The sequence below is a fragment of the Gracilinanus agilis genome, chromosome 2, assembly GCF_016433145.1.
Source record: "Gracilinanus agilis isolate LMUSP501 chromosome 2, AgileGrace, whole genome shotgun sequence".
In the NCBI taxonomy this organism is placed as follows: Eukaryota; Metazoa; Chordata; class Mammalia; order Didelphimorphia; family Didelphidae; genus Gracilinanus; species Gracilinanus agilis.
This window is the reverse complement of record NC_058131.1, coordinates 263,899,662-263,919,430: the sequence shown is the minus strand read 5'-3', so window position 1 is coordinate 263,919,430 and position 19,769 is coordinate 263,899,662. Positions and strand designations below refer to the sequence as shown.

The 19,769-nt window shown below is 33.7% G+C and overlaps 1 protein-coding gene across 1 annotated transcript in view; it reads left to right on the top strand.

Annotated features, from left to right (window-relative positions):
* Window positions 1-19,769, top strand: part of DIDO1 (death inducer-obliterator 1) — a 58,203-nt gene that overhangs the window by 26,169 nt on the left and 12,265 nt on the right. The window contains exons 7-15 of the mRNA XM_044663877.1: window positions 9,766-10,255; window positions 10,590-10,749; window positions 13,184-13,300; window positions 13,660-13,764; window positions 15,044-15,176; window positions 15,369-15,912; window positions 17,064-17,217; window positions 18,493-18,582; window positions 19,051-19,246. Coding sequence (XP_044519812.1) covers window positions 9,766-10,255; window positions 10,590-10,749; window positions 13,184-13,300; window positions 13,660-13,764; window positions 15,044-15,176; window positions 15,369-15,912; window positions 17,064-17,217; window positions 18,493-18,582; window positions 19,051-19,246 — 1,989 coding nt within the window. The remainder of the gene's footprint in view (window positions 1-9,765; window positions 10,256-10,589; window positions 10,750-13,183; window positions 13,301-13,659; window positions 13,765-15,043; window positions 15,177-15,368; window positions 15,913-17,063; window positions 17,218-18,492; window positions 18,583-19,050; window positions 19,247-19,769) is intronic.

Here is a 19,769-nt window from a genome sequence, read left to right as displayed (position 1 = left end):
AGCTGGGCAGATCACATTTGGGCCCCTCAGGTTTCATCTTTAAAATGGACATAAAACTAGATTAATTCTAAGCTATCTTGCATCAACATTTTTTCTATTCAATCAGGGACCTCTGCATGCAATACAAAGCACTGCAGTAGTAGAGTGGATGAGAAGTTCACAGTCTCTAATATCCAGTTGACAACATGGAAAGGGTTAGGACAGGAGATACATATGAGGCACACAAAGCAATATGTGAGTTCATTAGAAGCTTATAGAGGTTATACCAAGGTTGCCTGGAAGGGAAAAGATTAAGGGAAATTTTAATGGAAGAGATTGTATTTGAGTGGATCTTTAAAAGATAGGTAATTGAGTAAGAACAGTACAGAAGGACACCTGATTAAAGATGTGTAGGGAATAGAAAAAGCAGGAAAACCCTGGGAGACAGGCCAGTGTGGTTAAAAGTGGAGAGAACAGTGGAATTACATAGACTGGAAAGTGGAGTGGTACAATACATAGTTTTTAATGCTAGGCATGGAACTCGAAGACTTAAGATTTCCATGCCCCTAAATAATTACTAGATTTTTCTCTCCCTTGATTTCATTTTTATGACAAGATTTTAGACCTTATTTAAATATTAATATGTAGTGGGTTTTTTTGTTATATAGTGCTATAATAATTGCATTCTTTGTAGAAAAAGCTAAAATTGGGGGAATTGACCATTAAATTACAACACAAATTGAAATGAACACATTTGACCTATTTATCCCTCTCCAAATCTTTTTTCTCTTAATTCCCAGGATGAGATCAATACCTTTTTTTTAGGACTTATGCTTAGAAAGTAAGATATGGTATACATTTGCATTGGGATTATTTAAAGATTAATACTTTAAATTTGATAACTGTTCACAGAAATCTAGTAACTAGTATTTCATGTTTTCTTGTGTAAGTGGGCTACTTACATTTTAAAAGTAGTTATCAGCAGGAAGACAATTATATTACTGAATTAGAGCTTCTAAATCATAGAATCTAGAAGCAAACTAAGCCTGAATTTTTGCCCCTATCATTTACTTAAATGGAAAACTTATGGGGCTTTCAGGAGGAATGAACCAGAAGGGGATTCGGGAGGAAGAAAAAAGGTAAATGATAGCATATTTTAATTAGCAATATTTATATAATCTACATTAAGACGACATTTGGGGTTTTGTAGAATTATCTTTTTAGAGGGTGGCCTATTTAAGAATCTATTTTAAATGGTGACTTAATAGTTAGCTACATTTTGATAAGATTTTTATATTGTTTTAAATTTTGCCTATGCTAAAATTGGCCAAAAATTGAAAATATATCAGCAAAATCAGTTCATTTTCTTGGCTTTAGACCTTCTAAAGCATATAAGTAAAGAGAAGACCAATCTGGGACTTTTATTCAGAAGATGAAATTATTTCACTTTTGTATTTGAAGTAAAAATAGATTCCATCCACCAGTATTAATAGACTATTTTAATATCTTAGTGACAATAGAGTTAATGACATCACAGATTAAGAACTGAAAGGGAGCATGTAATTCATCTTGACCAAAGCCCTCATTTTCCAAATAATAGTAACAACTAAGATTGATATGGCACTTGGAAAAAAAGCAGTGTGCTTTTTAGGAGTGTCCTCATTTGATTATTCCTGGCACATAATTAGGCCCTTAATAAATAACTTGTTAATTGACTAATACAACAGTTCTCTGAGGAAGGTGGCATTTTCCCTACTTTACAAATAGAGGTAGCCTAGGTCCAGAGGACCTAAAGTGACCCAAAGTTTCACAGGGTAGTAAAGAGAACTGGGATTTAAATACCCAGGTTGTCTGACTCCAGATAATCTCACTAAAAAAGTATACTTTAGGTTATTTTTTCCAAAGTACTCTATAATAGAATTATAGAGTGGAAAAATAATGCTATAATTGTATTTTTACCAAAAAGTAAAAGTTGTTGGCATTTGAGGTATTTTAAGAAAAAATTGATCATTTTAGTCATTGAATTGAGAACTTTGTGAGTTCCCATCCACTTATGAAGAATGCCCATAGATATATAGCTTTTTAACTTTTTTTATTCAGATACTTAATTCATGCATTTCTTGAATCTACTTTTTGTTTTTTAAAAACCCTTACCTTCAGTCTTCAAATCAATACTGTATTGATTCCAATGCGGAAGAGTAGTAAGGACTAGGCAATTGTAAGTAAGTGACTTGACAAGAATCACTCAACTAGTATCTGAGGTTAGATTTGAACCCAACACTTCATCTCTTGGACTGACTCACAATCCACTGAGCTACCTAGCTTTCCCCTTCAATCTACTCTTAAGAGGAGTAGTTATCTTTTTTTTTTTTTTTTTTTTTTTAAGTTCAGGCAATTTGGAGTAATAAAAGAGAGAATTAAGTCTGGAATTTAGAAAAACCTGGGTTGAAGTGTTACCTCTCACATGCTGGCAATAAGACTCACCAGCCCTGTCTTCTGCACAGAGTAGTGGCTTAACAAAGGCTGTTTAATTGACTTACTTGACCCTCTCAGTGCCCCCGGTGAAGTTGCAGAGTAGCCATTTTGTTTCCCTTTCTTCCCCCAGAGTTAAATTAAATCACTATTCTACTTTGTTATATGCAAGAATTGACTTAGCATTTTTAATTTCCACTTAAGGTTTTAAGATTATAAAATTTAGGGTCTTAATTGTCTAGTACTTTTCATGTTGGAGAGGGATGATGGAGGTAATCTCATTTTGTACATGAAAGAGATTTTTCTGTAATTCCCAGAAGTCAAACTGCGGTCTGTCTCCACCCAAGACTCTTGCTACTTCACCATTGAGTCTCTATCCAAAGAAATATGAAAGCTCTGATGCCTTTTCAGATTTGGCTAGTTATGTACTTTAGAATTGATACAAATTATATGGATTAGCAAAAAGTTTCTTGTGAGTTGTTTTAAAATACAGTGATGTGTACTATCTAGACTGATATGGAGGCAGAGAATCCAAGTTAAGATCCTCACTTTATTATTTCCCCTCTCAATAAAAAGTTTTCTTTAGAATAGTTCTAAAAATACTCTTGACACTAGTGTCACTTGTAAATAGTTGATAGAATGTCAATTCTACATAATATAGTCGGACATAATTGTAAGAATAAAACTATTTGGATTAAGAGGCCTTAGGTTCAAATAGTTTAATTTGCTACTTGTTGGAACACGGACAGGTCATACATACTAGGCCTCAAAGGAGGTTAGATTAGATCTCTTTAAAAGTCCCTTTTAAGTATTTTTATCCCCTTTCCTATTTCCTGTCTCCCAAAAAGGTGTTGATCTTTAATTCTGAAATAATTCTGTATGCATTTCTTCTGGTTGAAAAATTACTGAAACTTGAATAATGTTTTTAATATGAATTTTCTTAAATTTTTAGTGCTTATAACACAAATTACTATATCCCTTTTTTAAAAAATCATGCTTCATTGCCAGGAAAAACTTAACAACTGTTGATAATCCCCATTAACATACCAGTATAATGCCTTATGGTATGGAGGTAACCCTGAGTTCTTTCCTAGAATGCCAGTATAAGAAATATTTGCTGTATGTGCAAATACACCTAAGTTCTGAAGAAGCTGGTCACAAGAATGTTAGCAACCAGATGTTTTTTGTCTTTTTTGCCTTTAATTCATGAAGGCTTTCTTCTTAGTTGTGAAGTACACAGTGGTCTGTATCTGTGATAATGGGTTTGGGAATTACATTCATATTACATTAAATAGCTGAGATCACGAGGGTCGGTTGGATTTTTTTCTACAAAATGGCTTGCCTGGTTCTAGATGGGAGCAGGGTTCTTATAAACTTTGACCTTGTAGGGGACTTCCTTATTATTTAGACTTGAGTGCTCCCCCAAGGGGACCTCATTTCAGAAGCTGAGACAAGTCCCCAATTCTGAATCTTCTCTACTCTCCTTAGTTACTGCTGGCTTTCTTCAAGCCCATGAGAGGTAGGCAGGTGAAGAGCAAGTGAACGGTACTGACTAAAGGAGACATTAAGATCAGCAGATGGAAACAGCAAACAACCTTTAAACCAGGGTTGGATGGATCAAGAGATTACTAATTAATGGAATTATCACATTTCCCTTAGATTTTCAATTCATATTCTACCCTTGATTCATATAGCTTTTATAGTTTACAAATAAAAGGCAAAAGATTTTGAAATGCTGTGATCCATTACTATTAGGGCAACATTGCTAGAGGATTGCTGAACAATTGGGGACACCTGAAAATTGCTTTACTTAACAAATTAGTAGATCCTGAATTTTTTAGGGAACCTAGCTTGAGGATTAGAGAGTACCTAATATTTTATACCTTTTAAGTTTGTTGGGATAAAAACTGTTTAAATTGTCTTGCTTTAGAAACTACTTGACATAAAAACTTGAAAACCTTTCACAAGATTTTCTATTGCATACTTATCAATATGATTTTTGTCTGCCTCTATAAACTATCAACCATTTAAGTTAATGTCGACTTTAAATTTTGCTCATTGTCAGAAGTATTCTGCAGCAAATGACTTCTGCAGAGGAATAAGAAAAATTTTTACTATAACAACCAAACAGTAGACAATGTATGTTATTTTCAAAAGCAGAGCTAAAATCCTTGATGCAAATCATACAATATTGGAATTTCTGCAAGCAATATTTTTTGGTAACTATTAGCAACTAGCATTCATTTTTCAGTGATATAGAAAAAAGGCAAATAATCTTTCGGATTCACCAAATATTACCACCAAACTTAATTCCCTGTTACTTATTTCCTTTATATGTTTTCTGAGGAATTGGTAGGGAGCCAAGTTGGCAGTAGAACCAAAAGGCCTGAATAGTTGACCTATTTCCACTGCCTTGTGAGGTTTAAATGAGTTGATTATATGTAAAACATTGTAAACTTTTATGTACTGTATTATGGTTTGTTAAAAATTATTTACCTTATCACTTGAGGATAAAAAGCAGGTTTTAAAAGACCTATTAAAGTAATGAACCTAGAAGCAGGAAGAGAAGACTTGGGTTCAAATATGGCCTGCGACACTATGAGACACTGGGCATATCACTTAAGTCTCAATTTCCTCATCTGCAAAATGAGGTCAATAATAGCATTTACCTCCCAGGTTTACTGTGAAAGCAAAATTAAGATATTTGTAAAGTTCTTTATAGGCTTTAAAACTATTTGTAATTTTATTCAAATATAATATATTAAGGGAGAATGAATTATAGGAATCGGTTAACAGGTATAAAAAGCCCTTACTATCTGATGAATATTAAATTCAAAAAATGTTAAGGCTGCAAGATCCCTTTATCTCAGCCTCATTTTGTAGATGAGGAAACAGGTTTTAAAAATGAAGTGAAAAATGCAGTTAATAGCAAATAGGACTCGACCCAGATTTGTAGACTTTTGATATTCTTTCCTTTTTTTTTTTTTTTTTTTTTTTTTAAACCCTTAACTTCCGTGTATTGGCTCCTAGGTGGAAGAGTGGTAAGGGTGGGCAATGGGGGTCAAGTGAGTTGCCCAGGGTCACACAGCTGGGAAGTGTCTGAGGCCGGATTTGAACCTAGGACCTCCTGTCTAGGCCTGACTCAATCCACTGAGCTACCCAGCTGCCCCTATTCTTTCTGGCCCCAAATATTGCCTCCTTTCCTCCCAATAGTAAAGCCACTGGAATAAAATTCTATTACACTTATTTGGTCAGGAGGTTTTTAGGGCTTTTTAAAATCTCATATTGTTGAGAATTTTCAGTACTTTACTTTTTAAAAAGAGACCAGGACTTTTCTTTAACCTGAAATTGCTCTATTTAAAATGAGTCTAAAGTTCTTTTTTTCTGAACCTCTCAATAACCCTTAAGTCCTGTGTGTTGTATTTGTGTTTGAAAGGGGATTATGGCAGCTTCACAAAGGGATAACAAGAATTTGACAGTCTGTAAAACTTTTATTATATTATTGATTAAAGAGGAGCCAATAATACAATTGAGATCAGGTTGGTGATCTAATTTTTTTCCTTAAAGAATGTACTTTAAATTATTCATAGAACTATTTAGTATTTTCAGTTCCAGTTTAATACATCAGAATCATGGTTGACTTGTTCACTCATAATGTGAGTCCCATTCAAAAGTATTATTTTCTTATCTAATATACCATTATTATCTACATGACCCTTTAACAACCTTAAAAATTTTAACCCAATAAAAGGGTACCTATAAGGTTTGGTTATTTTACTCTGTAATACTACATTACAGTACAGTCTGCCCCATTTAGCAAAAACGTAAATGAAATGTAAATAAACTTAATGTTTAACATGGCACTTTCTCATTTGAGAAAGATACAGTTAATTTTCAGCATGGTGTTTCTTACCTTGTTTTACTTTTGGTGGGTGGAGTACAGGGTAGTTATTTTAGATATGACTTCATTAAAAAAAAACTCATCCATAAAAAAAGTACCATTAGTATCCGAGTGACATTTTTGAAATTGCTGGATATAAAATAGAGACAAGTGATCAAATGAAATGAGTTTGGAAGATAACTTGGATGTGATGTTAGACCATAGTGCTAAATGATTCTGATTTTCATTAACACATCTAGTGCATGAAAAATATAAAATCCTGAAAACATCATTGTCGAGATTGGAAAGTAAAATTATTACTGTTATTAATAGCTTTAGCTACTAAACTGAGCCAAAAGATATCAACCAAATAAGATTTTTATACATATTTAGAGACACAAGGACCTCCCACCTCAATTTAAAGTTAAGGAAATTTGGGGTTTTTTTTCTGGATTGCATACTGAAACAATTTTTAACATTAGTTATCTGACATTTTGGGATCCAAATTCCCTCTCCCTTCCTCATCTTTGAGCACAAATATTCTGTACATACTTTTAACACATTCTAATGTGTTTATATATATGTTTTATCCCCTATTGTAAAAATCTTCAGGGTAGGGGCAATGACTTCTTATGGCTAGCACAATTACTACTTGTTGAAGTTTTACTGTCTTTAAGTCCAATTCTTTATTAAAGTACCACATGTTTTATTAAGTCTTATTGCTCCTCCTACCATCTCCCCCACCCTCATCATTAGCACTTTAATTTGTACTTTTTGTGAAATCAGATTTCATTTAGTATTAAAGCTATACCTTATCTGAATTTTTGGTCATAAGGCAGATGAGCATGGTGTTCAACATAAAGTAGATATGAACGTTCAATTGAATTATTAAGTACTTGCTATGGCAGGGTGTTGTGAATAAACTCAAACTACCCTAAAGATTAGTGTAAATAATCTGAGTGAATGATTGAACATGGATAAAAACAAATAAGCAGTGTTGGAAAGTAGACATCCTGGAACGTTTTTGGTATCGTTTCCAGTCTTTTGCTAGGTATTATAACAGTTTTGGAAACAACACATACAAACATCCACCATGCTATGCAGGATTCTTTCTGTTTCTTATATGTTGAAATCTTAAAATGGCTGTAATATGAAATGATTCTCAAATTAGAAACATCACTGTACTCTGGTTAGACTGCCCTCAAACTATTATAGGCTGTTAAAGTAGAATGCAAAAGCAACATGATTTTGTAAAAAGATGTTCTATCAGGATGGGATCAAGCCCCACCTCTGAGTTCTTGATTGCCCTTTAGCAAGTTATTCATAGTTCTCCAGACAGCTTTCTGTTCAGACTCTAAAGAATAGGTGATGGATCTTTATTGACAGGTGTACTTTTCTATAATATAATCTATAATATAAATGGTAGTTTGCTTAGGCATAACATATGATTGGAGCAAGCAAAGTGCTTTTTAAAAATCACTATTTCTACACTCATTTCAGTGTGTAATAATAATCTAGCTCAACTTGAAATAGACCATTTCCCTCTGGATAAAATGGCAAACACCTCAAAATTCTTATCTTCTTTGCCAACTTCCATTCTGTGAAACTGTTGCTAACTAAAATTTCACTGTTTCACTTCCCAATTCCTGGTAAAATCAGCTTGCAGATCTCACCCATTATCTGAACCCTGGACTTAAGTTTTCTTATCTGTAAAGTGAAGTACTAGATGATAACTAATCTTTCTAGTTGCAAATTACATATTACTGGTCTATCCTCCTAAGTCTTAGCAAACACTCGTTCTACCTAGGTACTATTTGGCCTAAAGTTTAAAATGTTTTCACACTATTTTCATTCTGCCATCTTGCTCTTCAAATGTATTCATGAAGGCAAAAATAGCTATATCACTTCATTTTATGTGAGTTTTTCTGTTCAAGTTCTGCTAGCTGGTATTTTGGCATGGATAAAAGACTATAGACTATACAAAACCTCAATAATTATTTAATATTTGACTTGTGTAATTTTTTTTTTCAGGAATATCCTGGATATATAACCTTTACAAGAGAAAGTTGTGAGAATAAGCCTAGATTTAATATCCTTGTTCACATGGACAGTTCTTAGCCACATTTTACTATAAGCTTTGTTATAAAATTTGAAGTGTTATCTTCTGGCATAATTCATTTCTATGCCTTCCTAAAATTTCATTTGCACTTAAAAATACTATATGTTATATTGTACATACTTAAATGGAACTCAAGATTTCTCACCAGTAAAGTGGGGATAGCATTACTTGTAATATCAAGCTAATTGAATTATGAGAAAAATATCAGATAAGTCTTCAAAGAGCTTTATCAATGGGAATTTTGACCTTTTGGAGGGTTAAATTATGTTCCCTATTATGTAAGTGATAGTTAGCTTAGACCTGAGTATTTGATTCTGACACTGACTTTAAAAAAGATTTTCCGTAAGCAGTACATAATTCCCTCTCATGTGGGTTTATTTCACTCTTGCTTTATATCGTAGATAAGATAGTGTACTAAATCCCTTATGGTTAAAGATTCAAATCACGATGTAAAATTCTTCTGTGAAATTGCATAAGATTTTTTCAGAAGATATTTTCATTTGTCCCATTAACCATTTCTGAATAAATGAATTAGAATTCAGAATTTATGTATTTGAAATTTTTCAAAATGAGGTCTTAATTTTCTTAAATCCACATATCTATGATTTAAATTATGATGTATATTCTGATGTGACGTTTATGAGTTAAAATTCCCTGGGCATTTTGATGAAGGCTATACTTTTTTGTTTCATTATAGAAGAATGGTGAAAAACTTGTCAACCTCAAAGAGAAAAACACAGCATTTCTGATAACCTTAAAAGAGAAGAGGGTTATGTTCATGATAATTAGAGATATCTAATTACACTGTTATTTGTCATTTTGGCTTTAAAGCACTCTACAAATATAACTACACTGAAATAATACATGTTTCATTCTACCATAGTTGTTAAATGGTATAAAATTTTTCCACAACTAGTTGAGAGAATTGAAAGTTACTATAAAAATTAATGTATCATTCCATCTCCTTGTTTGATTGGTATCTTCATACAATGGCATTTTGAAATCACAAGTGGTCATTCAATGAAGTGTTGTTTTATGTTCATGACTTTTATACTCAGTATTGAATTTTTAAAATTCCATTCTGTAACAGGACTTTTGACAAATGGTGATTTTGATAGTTCTCTTCCTCACATTTCCAGAATTCTTTGCTCTACTAAGTATTTGTTGTTTAGTGTTAAGTAAATTTCATCAGATTTCTTGTAATATGAATTATATTCTAATTTCTTTCTCCATAGAAAAAATGGACAGATTTTTAAATGATTTTTAGGTTTTGGGTATGTTACTGCTTACCATGTTTCTTTTTTTTACTTTGTAGCCATGAAAGAAGAGAAAAGGATTGAAGATAAAATGGCCACACCCCTTCCAGTGACAAAGAAAGTCATTCCTTCAACTTCAACTTCAACTTCTGTTGTTGGCAAACAGACCTCTTCTTTGCCTAGAAATTTAGTTTCAAAGAAGGCCCCTTCTTTTATTAATGCTTCAGTTACTAAGCAAGCCATTAAAAATTCACCTGGAGGTTTCAAAGGTGTCATCCCCAAGAAGTCATGGTTGTCTGGCAGTCCATCAGGCAATGTTTCAAATACCAAACAGTCAGGATTGGCTTCTTCTTCTGCAGCATCGGCTTCTAAAAAATTAAATGTTTCTTCTACATTAGCTGGAGGGCCTAGAAAGCCAGTAACACCTACTGCTAGTTCTGCTTCCTCATCCACGCCAGGAAAATCAGGAGCTAGCCCTTCCCAGTCCCAACCTAATTCTCAAATTCGACAAAATATAAGACGATCTTTAAAGGAGATTTTATGGAAAAGGTGCGATATTTTGCTTTGTGGGGGGTATATAACTTAAATTGTATATAAGTACTGAATTATTATACTATTACCTAATAAGATGGAAACTTTGGAGAAATACTTTTTCAACTCCATAACTTCAAACCATAAAATTTTTACATTATAATTTTTATGCACAATGAACACTTTAGTTTGCTAAAAGCTTCTTGCCATGAAGCTAAATAAACTTAATATTCCATGTTAAAATTGAAAAAAAGTTTTGACACTTGATTTTCAATAATTACAAGTGAGAACCAATTTAATTATGTTAAACTCAGTGTTTTATATAGTCTGTCTTTTGATTATTCCAACACAGAGTCAATGATAGTGATGACTTAATCATGACAGAAAACGAAGTAGGAAAAATTGCTCTACATATTGAAAAGGAGATGTTCAACTTATTTCAAGTTACAGATAATCGGTACAAGAGTAAATATCGCAGCATCATGTTTAATCTCAAGGATCCTAAAAATCAGGTTTGTGTGCTCCTTGCCTATTGGGATACACAAAAGCAAAAATAAATACTAATATTTGCTGTTGCTTTAGCTGAAGAAAACTCCCACAGCCTTCAGTTAAAAAATATGAAGTGCCTAATAGGTGCTAGAAATTTTTAAAAAAAGAAAGAAAAAATACACTGCTCCTACTTACAAGGATTTTTAAAGAATATCATAGTATCTGTATATAGGTAACTAGGATGTAAGATAGAATGTGATAAGAGCAAAAGAGATATCATTTATCAGAGAATATAAAGGAATAATTCCCGAGTTATTGTGGTAGTTAATTTGGGCCTCCTTGAAGAAAAGAATTAATGCAAGCATAAATGTAGATCTACCAAATTCCAGTCATAGAGAACTATACAATCTTGAGTCTGAAAATGCATAGAGGTAAAAGGGCACATTAAGTTGTGTGAAGTACTAAGAATCCACTTTTGTATCATGAAATATCTGAAATAGAGTTGTTTGAAATTAGGTTAGAAAGACTCCTTGGAGCCAATTTGTGGAAAGCCTTAAATGCCAGGTTAATTAATTGGTATTTTACACCATAGGGAATAGGCAAACACTGAAGGATTTTTAATGAGAGTAATAGGGTTATTACTTTGATTGATTAATGCATATTGATTAAGATTAATTTGACAGCTGCATGAAGGATGAATTGGCCAGATGAGCAAGTGGAACAGTCATAACCTTTGCAAGGAGGTAGGGGAGGGAAGAGTCTTAACTAGGCAGTGATAGCATCATTTGAAGAGAGGATGAGTGGACACAGAATGTCGTAGGAGTAACAAGATTTGATAACTGACTAGAAGAAGGGAGAGAAGGGTGAGAGACAAAAGTCTGAAATTTTTTTAGCCTAATTTGAGATGCCGGTAATATGTATGAGATAGAGAAATTGGTAGGAAGATCAAAGTTTGGTTTTGGTGGTAATGATGGGTATGACTTTCAAATCCATATGGAAATGTTTAACAGACACAGTTGCAAAATGAAGGTAAGAAATTAGGGATGTATAATCTATATTTCTTAATGATTTGTAGAGTTGCAGAAGTCAATGAGTAGGCAGAGGAAATAGTATATAGAGAAGAGGGCCAATGACAGCTTTTGTGGGAACACCCACACTTGGAAGCAAGAAGAAATTAGATAAAACTAGTAAAAAAGGCCAAGAAGGAAAAGTCAGACAAAACTTCCTATCTCAGAAGATGAGAGGGGGAAATTTATCTAGGAGAATGTACCTTACTATTAAAATGCTAGGTAAACTTAAGAAGAATGGAGTTGGGTAGCTTAGTGGATTGAAAGTCAGGCCTAGAGATGGGAGGAGGTCCTAGGTTCAAACTGTCCTCAGACACTTCCCAGCTGTGTGACCCTTGGCAAGTCACTTATATACAATAATATATACAGCCCCAATATACAGTATTGATTGTAAGGTGGAAGGTAAGGGCCTTAATAAAAATAAACGAAGAAACAAATAAAGAAGGATGAAGTCAGATGCCAATTGAATTTGACATTTAATTTGGGTGATTTTGGCAAGACATTTCAATAGAGTAAGAACAGAGGCCATATTAGAAGTGTTATTTTGTGATTCATTATAGAATTTTGCATTTTAAAAAAGTTTAAATGGGCAAGTAAATATTTATAAAATATCTGCTGTATGTGTAACATGGCCATAAGTGGTGTTACACAAAAATAGTCTATTAATATTCCTTCTGCCCAGAACTTTACAATCTAGTTGGATTTGTTCCATCTATAAAATAATTGACAATGTATTCATTTCAACACCTTTTGATTCCTTTGCTTACCCTAGTTTAGGTCTTTTATCATATATTATGCATTGGATATATATAATAGTGTCTTTGTTTTTTCTGTCATCAGTTTTTCTGTCAAAATCATACTTCACTGTTGTCAAATTCATCTTTCTAAAGGACCACTATAATTAGATCATTGTTCTGCTCAGAAATATTTTGTAGCTTCATGTTGTCTGTTCAGTAAAGCAACCCCTTAGTCTGATATTCAAGTTCTTTTTTTGCCTTGGCCCCAATTTATCTTTCTGGTTTTAATGCCCACTACTGAACCCTACATTTCTGCCAACTCAGACCCAAATGTGCAGATTCCTCCTTTCCACTTCAGTACTACTCTTCCATTTCTGCCATTAATCAATCAATATCTTATTTGTACTTAATATCCATAATATTATATGCTATTGCTAACATGCTACCTTCCCTGATCACCCTTACCTAAAAGAATCTCCTATTATTTTGTTCAGCCTAGGACATATGTGCTTTGAGACTCTTTTGTATATTTTTCCTGTTAGAATACACATTTTTAAGAGCAGAAATCATTCTGTCCATCTTGGTAGCCATATGTACAGTACTTTGAACATACTTCTTCAAATATATGAGTAATATAAGAAATTTTTTTATAGGGACTTTTCCATCGGGTTCTTCGTGAAGAAATCTCTCTGGCAAAACTTGTGAGAATGAAACCTGAAGAGCTTGTATCTAAAGAATTATCAATGTGGAAAGAAAAGCCAACAAAATCTGTAAGTATGAATTTATAATTTAAAGACTAATAAATTAGACAGCTATTTCATGTGAGAGTTTGATATAATACACTTGTTATTCTTTTATCTATAACCAATGAGAGCTTTTTGTTATAGTAGTGGGAGTATACTGAATTTGAAATCAAAACACCCAGGTTTGAATATTGCCTCTGCTACTTAATTGTCGTATAACTTTTCACAAGTCATTTAGTTTAAGACTCAGTTTATTCATTTATAAAAATGGAGAAGGGGAAAGTCCTCATTCTTATACTAATCTTTTAGGTTGTAAGAATTAAATAATATAATTAAAAGTGCTATGTGAACAATATTGTTTTTCATGTAACTTTTTTTCCTTTTAGATGATGGAATCCAGAAATAAATTACACAGTGAAAGCAAGAAGTCTGTCATGAAACAGGAAGCCATACCAGATATGGAAGATTCTCCACCAGTATCAGACTCAGATGTAAGTGTACCAAGCCTGTGTCTTACGTTTAAAAAATTCATGATTTTCACTAATATGGGCAGTTCAAAACCCCTTCATTCAAAGAAAACATTCATGAGTTGGTCCTGCTGAAAGCATTCATTACCTTGGTGACCAACCCAGAGGTTATCTGATCTGAACTTGACGAATCTTTTCCTCCAACAACAGACACAGGATCTTATCATATAGCCTATACATGAAGCATTTATGGCTTGGTGTAAGATCTGTTCCAGTCTAGACTCAGCTGCCAAAACCTTTGATCATGGAGTCAGTATAAGTCAGTGATGGCGAATCTTTTAGAAATAGAGTGCCAGGCTCCAACCCCACTCCAATCCCCCAGGCCAAGTGTCATGTCTGTTCTCCCCCAGTGACCACATGCCATGCCCCTTTACTCCCCCGAGTACTGGTTGTACCCTGCCCACCCTTACCCCACACAGGAGAGGGAGAAAGCACTCCCATTGGGCTACTGGGCAGAGGGGCAGGTGATATGAAAAAATGTCATCAGGCACAGTGGAGAGGGGGTGGGGAGCAGCTTTGCCTGAGTCTCTGCCTTTCTAGTAATGAACCTGGGGGTGGGGAGGAAGGATGGCCATGTATCCACAGAGAGCTCTCTGCGTGCTATCTTTGGCACCCATGCCATAGGTTCGCTATCATTGGTATAAGTTGTTTCAGAAATAAGCTTCTTCCAGGTGTTGTTTGTTGAGTCATTTTTCAGACATGTCTGTCTTAATGACCTCATTTGGAGTTTTGTTGGCAAAGACATTAGAGTGGCTTGCCATTTCCTTCTCTAGCTCATTTTACAGATGAGGGACTGAGGCAAACAGGCTTAATTAACTTGCCCAGGGACATAGAAATAGTAAGTGTCTGAGGCTAAATTTGAACTCAAGTCAGTGCTGTATCTACTTACACCACCCAGCTCTCTCATTTCCACAAGGTGGTATTAAAATAATAACAAAAACAATAGCAGTAATAAAAATAAGCATTTTTATTGCATTTCAAGGTTTGTAAAATACTTTACAAATCTTATTTGAGCCTTTTAACAACCCTAGGAGGTAGGTTTTATTAATGTGTTTTTTGGATGAGGAAAATAAAGTAGACATATCATACATCTAGGAAATGTGACAATCTTCCTGACTCTGCAGGTCCAGAATACTCTCTACTGTGCCCCACCTAGTACTTGCTTCCTAATGGATGAAGTGCTCATTTTTCATATTTAAACACATAAGGATGGCTTAATTGTTATTTTTGTTGTTATTTTTAGGAACAAGAATTAGCACGAGCCGTGCCTGAAAAAAGTAGTGCTCCTCTTCTTGATGTTTTTAGTAGTATGTTGAAAGATACAACGAGTCAACATCGGGCTCATCTTTTTGATTTGAACTGTAAAATTTGTACAGGTAAATAAAATTTGATGATTAGCTTAAACATTGCATATATAATTTTATCATATTTGGAGCTACTTTTTCACTTTAAAAAGTACTGTTGATGGTTTTTTTTTTATGGTCATAAATAAAAATGTTTTACACTTTTTAACTTGGTTAGCATATTTGTAGGTATCAAGAATTTAAGTCTTTTCTCTAATTTTTCAGGTCAGGTTCCATCATCTGAAGATGAACCAGCCCCAAAGAAAGCAAAACTCTCTGCTTCTGTTAAGAAGGTGGAATCAAAATCTAAATTTGACAGTTCTGGTTCTGGGCTAGTTACTAATGTTGCTGATGAGTTAATATCTGAAGCCATAGTTGAAAATACTTTGGAACCAGAAGTTGAAAATATTTCCCAAATGAATTTAGAAAGAAATTATTTTCCTGTACCACTGGGGCATGGTAATGTAGAACCCTCTTCAATGGAAGAAAATTCATTATATCCCATCTCCTGCTCTGCTGGGGTTGTCACTACTGTGACAGTATCTGGTAGGGATCCCAGAACAGCACTAAGCAGTTCAGCTACTATCAATACCTCAGCTTCACGTCCTGGCTCTGGCCCTCTGACTGACAAACTATTGACTGGAGAAACAAAACAAGAAGTGCTAAAACCTATTTTGACGTCCACAGCAGTACCAAAATCCATACTGGCCAAGCCCTCATCTTTGCCAGACCCAAGATACTTACCAGTTCCTCCATCGCCAAATATTAAGTATGTACTTTTAATATAAATTTTAAGTTATTAGTATTCTTAAATATGTGGTTTATACATATATGCTTTATATCTAGACTTTTAAGATTGGCTTAGTAGAGCAAATGAAAAACTATTTGAGAGCATAAAGTTTTCATACTTGTACATATTTTTTTTTTGGCCTAAGTTTAGAATTTAAAATTTTGGTTAGAGAATATTTGAGGCGTAAAAAAGACTTAAAAACTTCACAGTGAATTTGTAGCCAATTAAAACAATTTAATTTCTAATAAAAAATCTCATTCTGTCTTACATTTTATTTATAGAAATATAATGGTTAGGGCCTTGCACTTTGTATTGAACAGATGACATGTATTGTGTGGGCTATATTTTTTAGAGGGATCACTTGATCCTACTGTATCGTTAAAGCCAGTCTGCTATTCACACTCAATTCAACCCAGTATGACTAACCCTAGAAACAGGAGCTGAAATGGAATTAGTGGAAAAGCTCCTGTGCTGATAAGTAGCGAGATCTATCTCATAGGTGGCTACTATAATATATTTATCCTGGTCCAGTTTAAGAGACCTAGACTCAGAACATATCCTAGGGGAAATTGTTATAGAAACTTTAATGCTTAACTTAGAAAATAAGACAAAGGAGGGATAAACAGTCTTCAAATATTTGATGCATTGTTTATGGAAGAGTTAGATTGATTTTGTGTAACTATGGAGGGTAGAATTAGGACCCAGGGTTGGAAGTTCTAGAGGGGTACATTTTAATTCAATATTAAAAAGCATTTTTGAAAAATGGGCAGTAAAGTGGAGTGTCTTACCTTGAAAGTTGAGTTTCCTTTCAATGAAAGTATTTGAACAGACTTGAATGATTGCTTACCAAATTTCCTATTGACAATTTCTAGATTATGTAAGAAGTTGACCTAGAAACAAACTCTTGTGCCTTCAAACTCAAAAATTCTCTAATTTTATGCATTATTTTAAATGTAAGGCTATTTTATTAGAAATTGAACTGAAAAATAAAGAGCATATTAATATAGTAAGGCCAAAGTATATTCATGACTAGATTACAAGTGATTTAGACTTTTTATTTTTAAGCTAAAGTGAAATCAAGTCTCTTACAGAGAGAAGTAAATTGATGTTTTTATGGTTTTGTTTTGCAGTATTCCAGACTCACGATCCCCTCAAGAAGGAGATACTTCCCTCTTTCTCTCTCGTCTCAGCACCATTTGGAAAGGATTTATTAACATGCAAAGTGTAGCGAAGTTTGTCACTAAGGCATATCCTGTCTCTGGGTGTTTTGACTATCTCAGTGAGGTTAGAACAGAGTGTTCATTTATTTCTTATTCATGCAAGAATTCTGAAAACTTGTTCATAATTGATAGAAGAAAAAGCTCAAATATCACTTAGCCAAATAAAATATAGCTTAAATTCTTTAATACTTCTAAAGAGCTGTGATTTTTTTTTTTGGTGTGGATATTCCCTCCAGGACAGATCACAACACCATCACAATCTAAACATGATTTGAGTTACTGATTTATGGCCAACCTTTTGGTAATAAGCTTATTTATTCTAATTCTCATCTTGTCATAGTTCTGTTACTGGGGTGGTAGGACCTGCCAGTGTTCTGCTGGAATGTCCTTTGAGATCTCAGGGTAACTTCCATATCACATTGAGGCATTTGGAGTAGATTACCTGAGATATGCATCTTATAAGATCAAAATTTAGAAGTGTTTCTATTATGATTAAGGAAGTAAAGTGGAGACCCAAATATTGCTTTCATTATAGGTTCAGAATTAAACCACTATCCATCTTCACTAAAAATGAAATCATATTCACTCTCATTTAGTTAATTCAGTATTTATATTCTACTGTATATCAGCATGTAGCTACCATGTATCTAGGGACAAGTTCTTCATTCTATTACTATCTCGAAAGGTATTGAGGTATCCCTTGCAGGGAATACAGTCAATTTTCACTTCACCTTAATACTGAATAGTGATAGTTACAAGTACATGCCGATTTAGAGACCAGAAAAAAAGAATCTTTAATCCAAATCAAATCCTATTGTTCTTGTTCTCAAAAGTTGGCATTAGTTAGCATTCAGCCTATAGGAATATCTATCTGTGGGCTTCCTTTTTTTGTAGAAATTTTTTTTCTTCGTTGTGCTCTTTTTAAAATTTATTTTTATTTTAAAATATTTTTCCATGCTTACATGATTCATTTTCTCTCCCTCCCCCCTCTGAGCTGACAAGAAATCCCACTGGGTTATACATGTGTTATCACTTGATACCTATTTCCTTATTATTAATTTTTGTAATAGAGTAATCTTTTAAAACCAAAACCTCAAATTATTTACCCATATAAACAAGTGATAAATCATATATTTAATTCCTCTATGTTTCTATTCCCACAGTTCTTTCTCTCTATGTGAATAACATTATTTTTCCTAAGTCCCTTGGGATTGTCCTGGATCATTGTATTTGTCTATGAGCTTTCTTAGTCGAATAGTTTTTTTCTTTAAGTATTGAGTGATTTTTTTTGTACTTCTATTTTAACTTCACTTAATTTTTTAAAATACCTCTTGTTTAGGACCTGCCAGATACAATTCACATTGGTGGGAGGATCTCACCCAAGACTGTTTGGGACTATGTTGGCAAACTCAAATCTTCTATATCAAAGGTATTCACTTGAAATCCATTCTGTCCATTTTTTTAACTATAATTTGGTTCCTCTTTTGAGATCTCCCAAAGACTCTCATGCATTTCTTCAAGTCAGTATTTTTAAAAAAGCCTTGTGAAGAAAAGTGGTAATTTGTATATGTTAAATGACTTACACATCTTAACTGTTTTGTGGGGCATAGAGAATTCATTATCAGCTCTAGTATGTTAGCAATACATTAAGTGTTTCAATCCATTAATGGGAAGAAGGAATCTAGGAACTCTATGAGCTTGACTCTCAGGCAATTTTACTATTCCTACTTGAAGAAATGTAAGGACAACATAATTGTATGCACCAAAACCTGGAAGTCAGTGTTCCATTTTACATAGCACTTATTTTAAATAAAAAATTGAACTATACATTCCTCTCCAATTTTTCTTGGATATCACTAGGTCAAATTTTTTTTCCCTTGTACTTTTTTTGTTATAGGAGCTATGCTTGATTCGTTTTCATCCTGCAACAGAAGAAGAAGAAGTTGCCTATATTTCTCTCTACTCCTATTTTAGCAGCCGTGGTCGTTTTGGGGTTGTAGCTAATAACAACAGGCACATCAAGGATCTCTACTTGATTCCACTGAGTGCTAAGGATCCCATTCCATCAAAACTCTTGCCCTTTGAGGGACCAGGTAAGCACAGAATTTCTGGGTGGGTAATAGGTACACCTAACAAATGGCTAAAAAATTCATCTCCTTTTTAAGAAGTTTGTGAAAAGGTAACACTTAAGATCTCAAAAGAGAAGTCCTCTAGTCCTCTATAATTACTTTAAGAAAAACAATTGAGAGAAGACACAGTTGAGAATCTTAAGCTAAAATATCAGATCACAGAAATAAACACAAAGTACTTAGTATTCTACCAGTGGGCACATCTTTGTCATTAGCTTAAATAATGCTAGGAAAATAGCTAGAAAACAATATAAAGCAAAAGACAAAAAAGTCTTACCTGACTATTTCATGTCATCAAATCAGTGACAAAAATCAAGCTTTTTTCAAGCACAAGAGCCAGTGGAGCTACTGAAGAAGAAAGGTAATGCTTTATATTAGTTTGTAGCTTGTTGCGTCAGACTCATTCTAAAAATAGAACTTTTCTTTTTTCTTCTCTTGATATATTTGACTCGGGAATGAACAAACTCTGGTCTTTTTTCATAATACT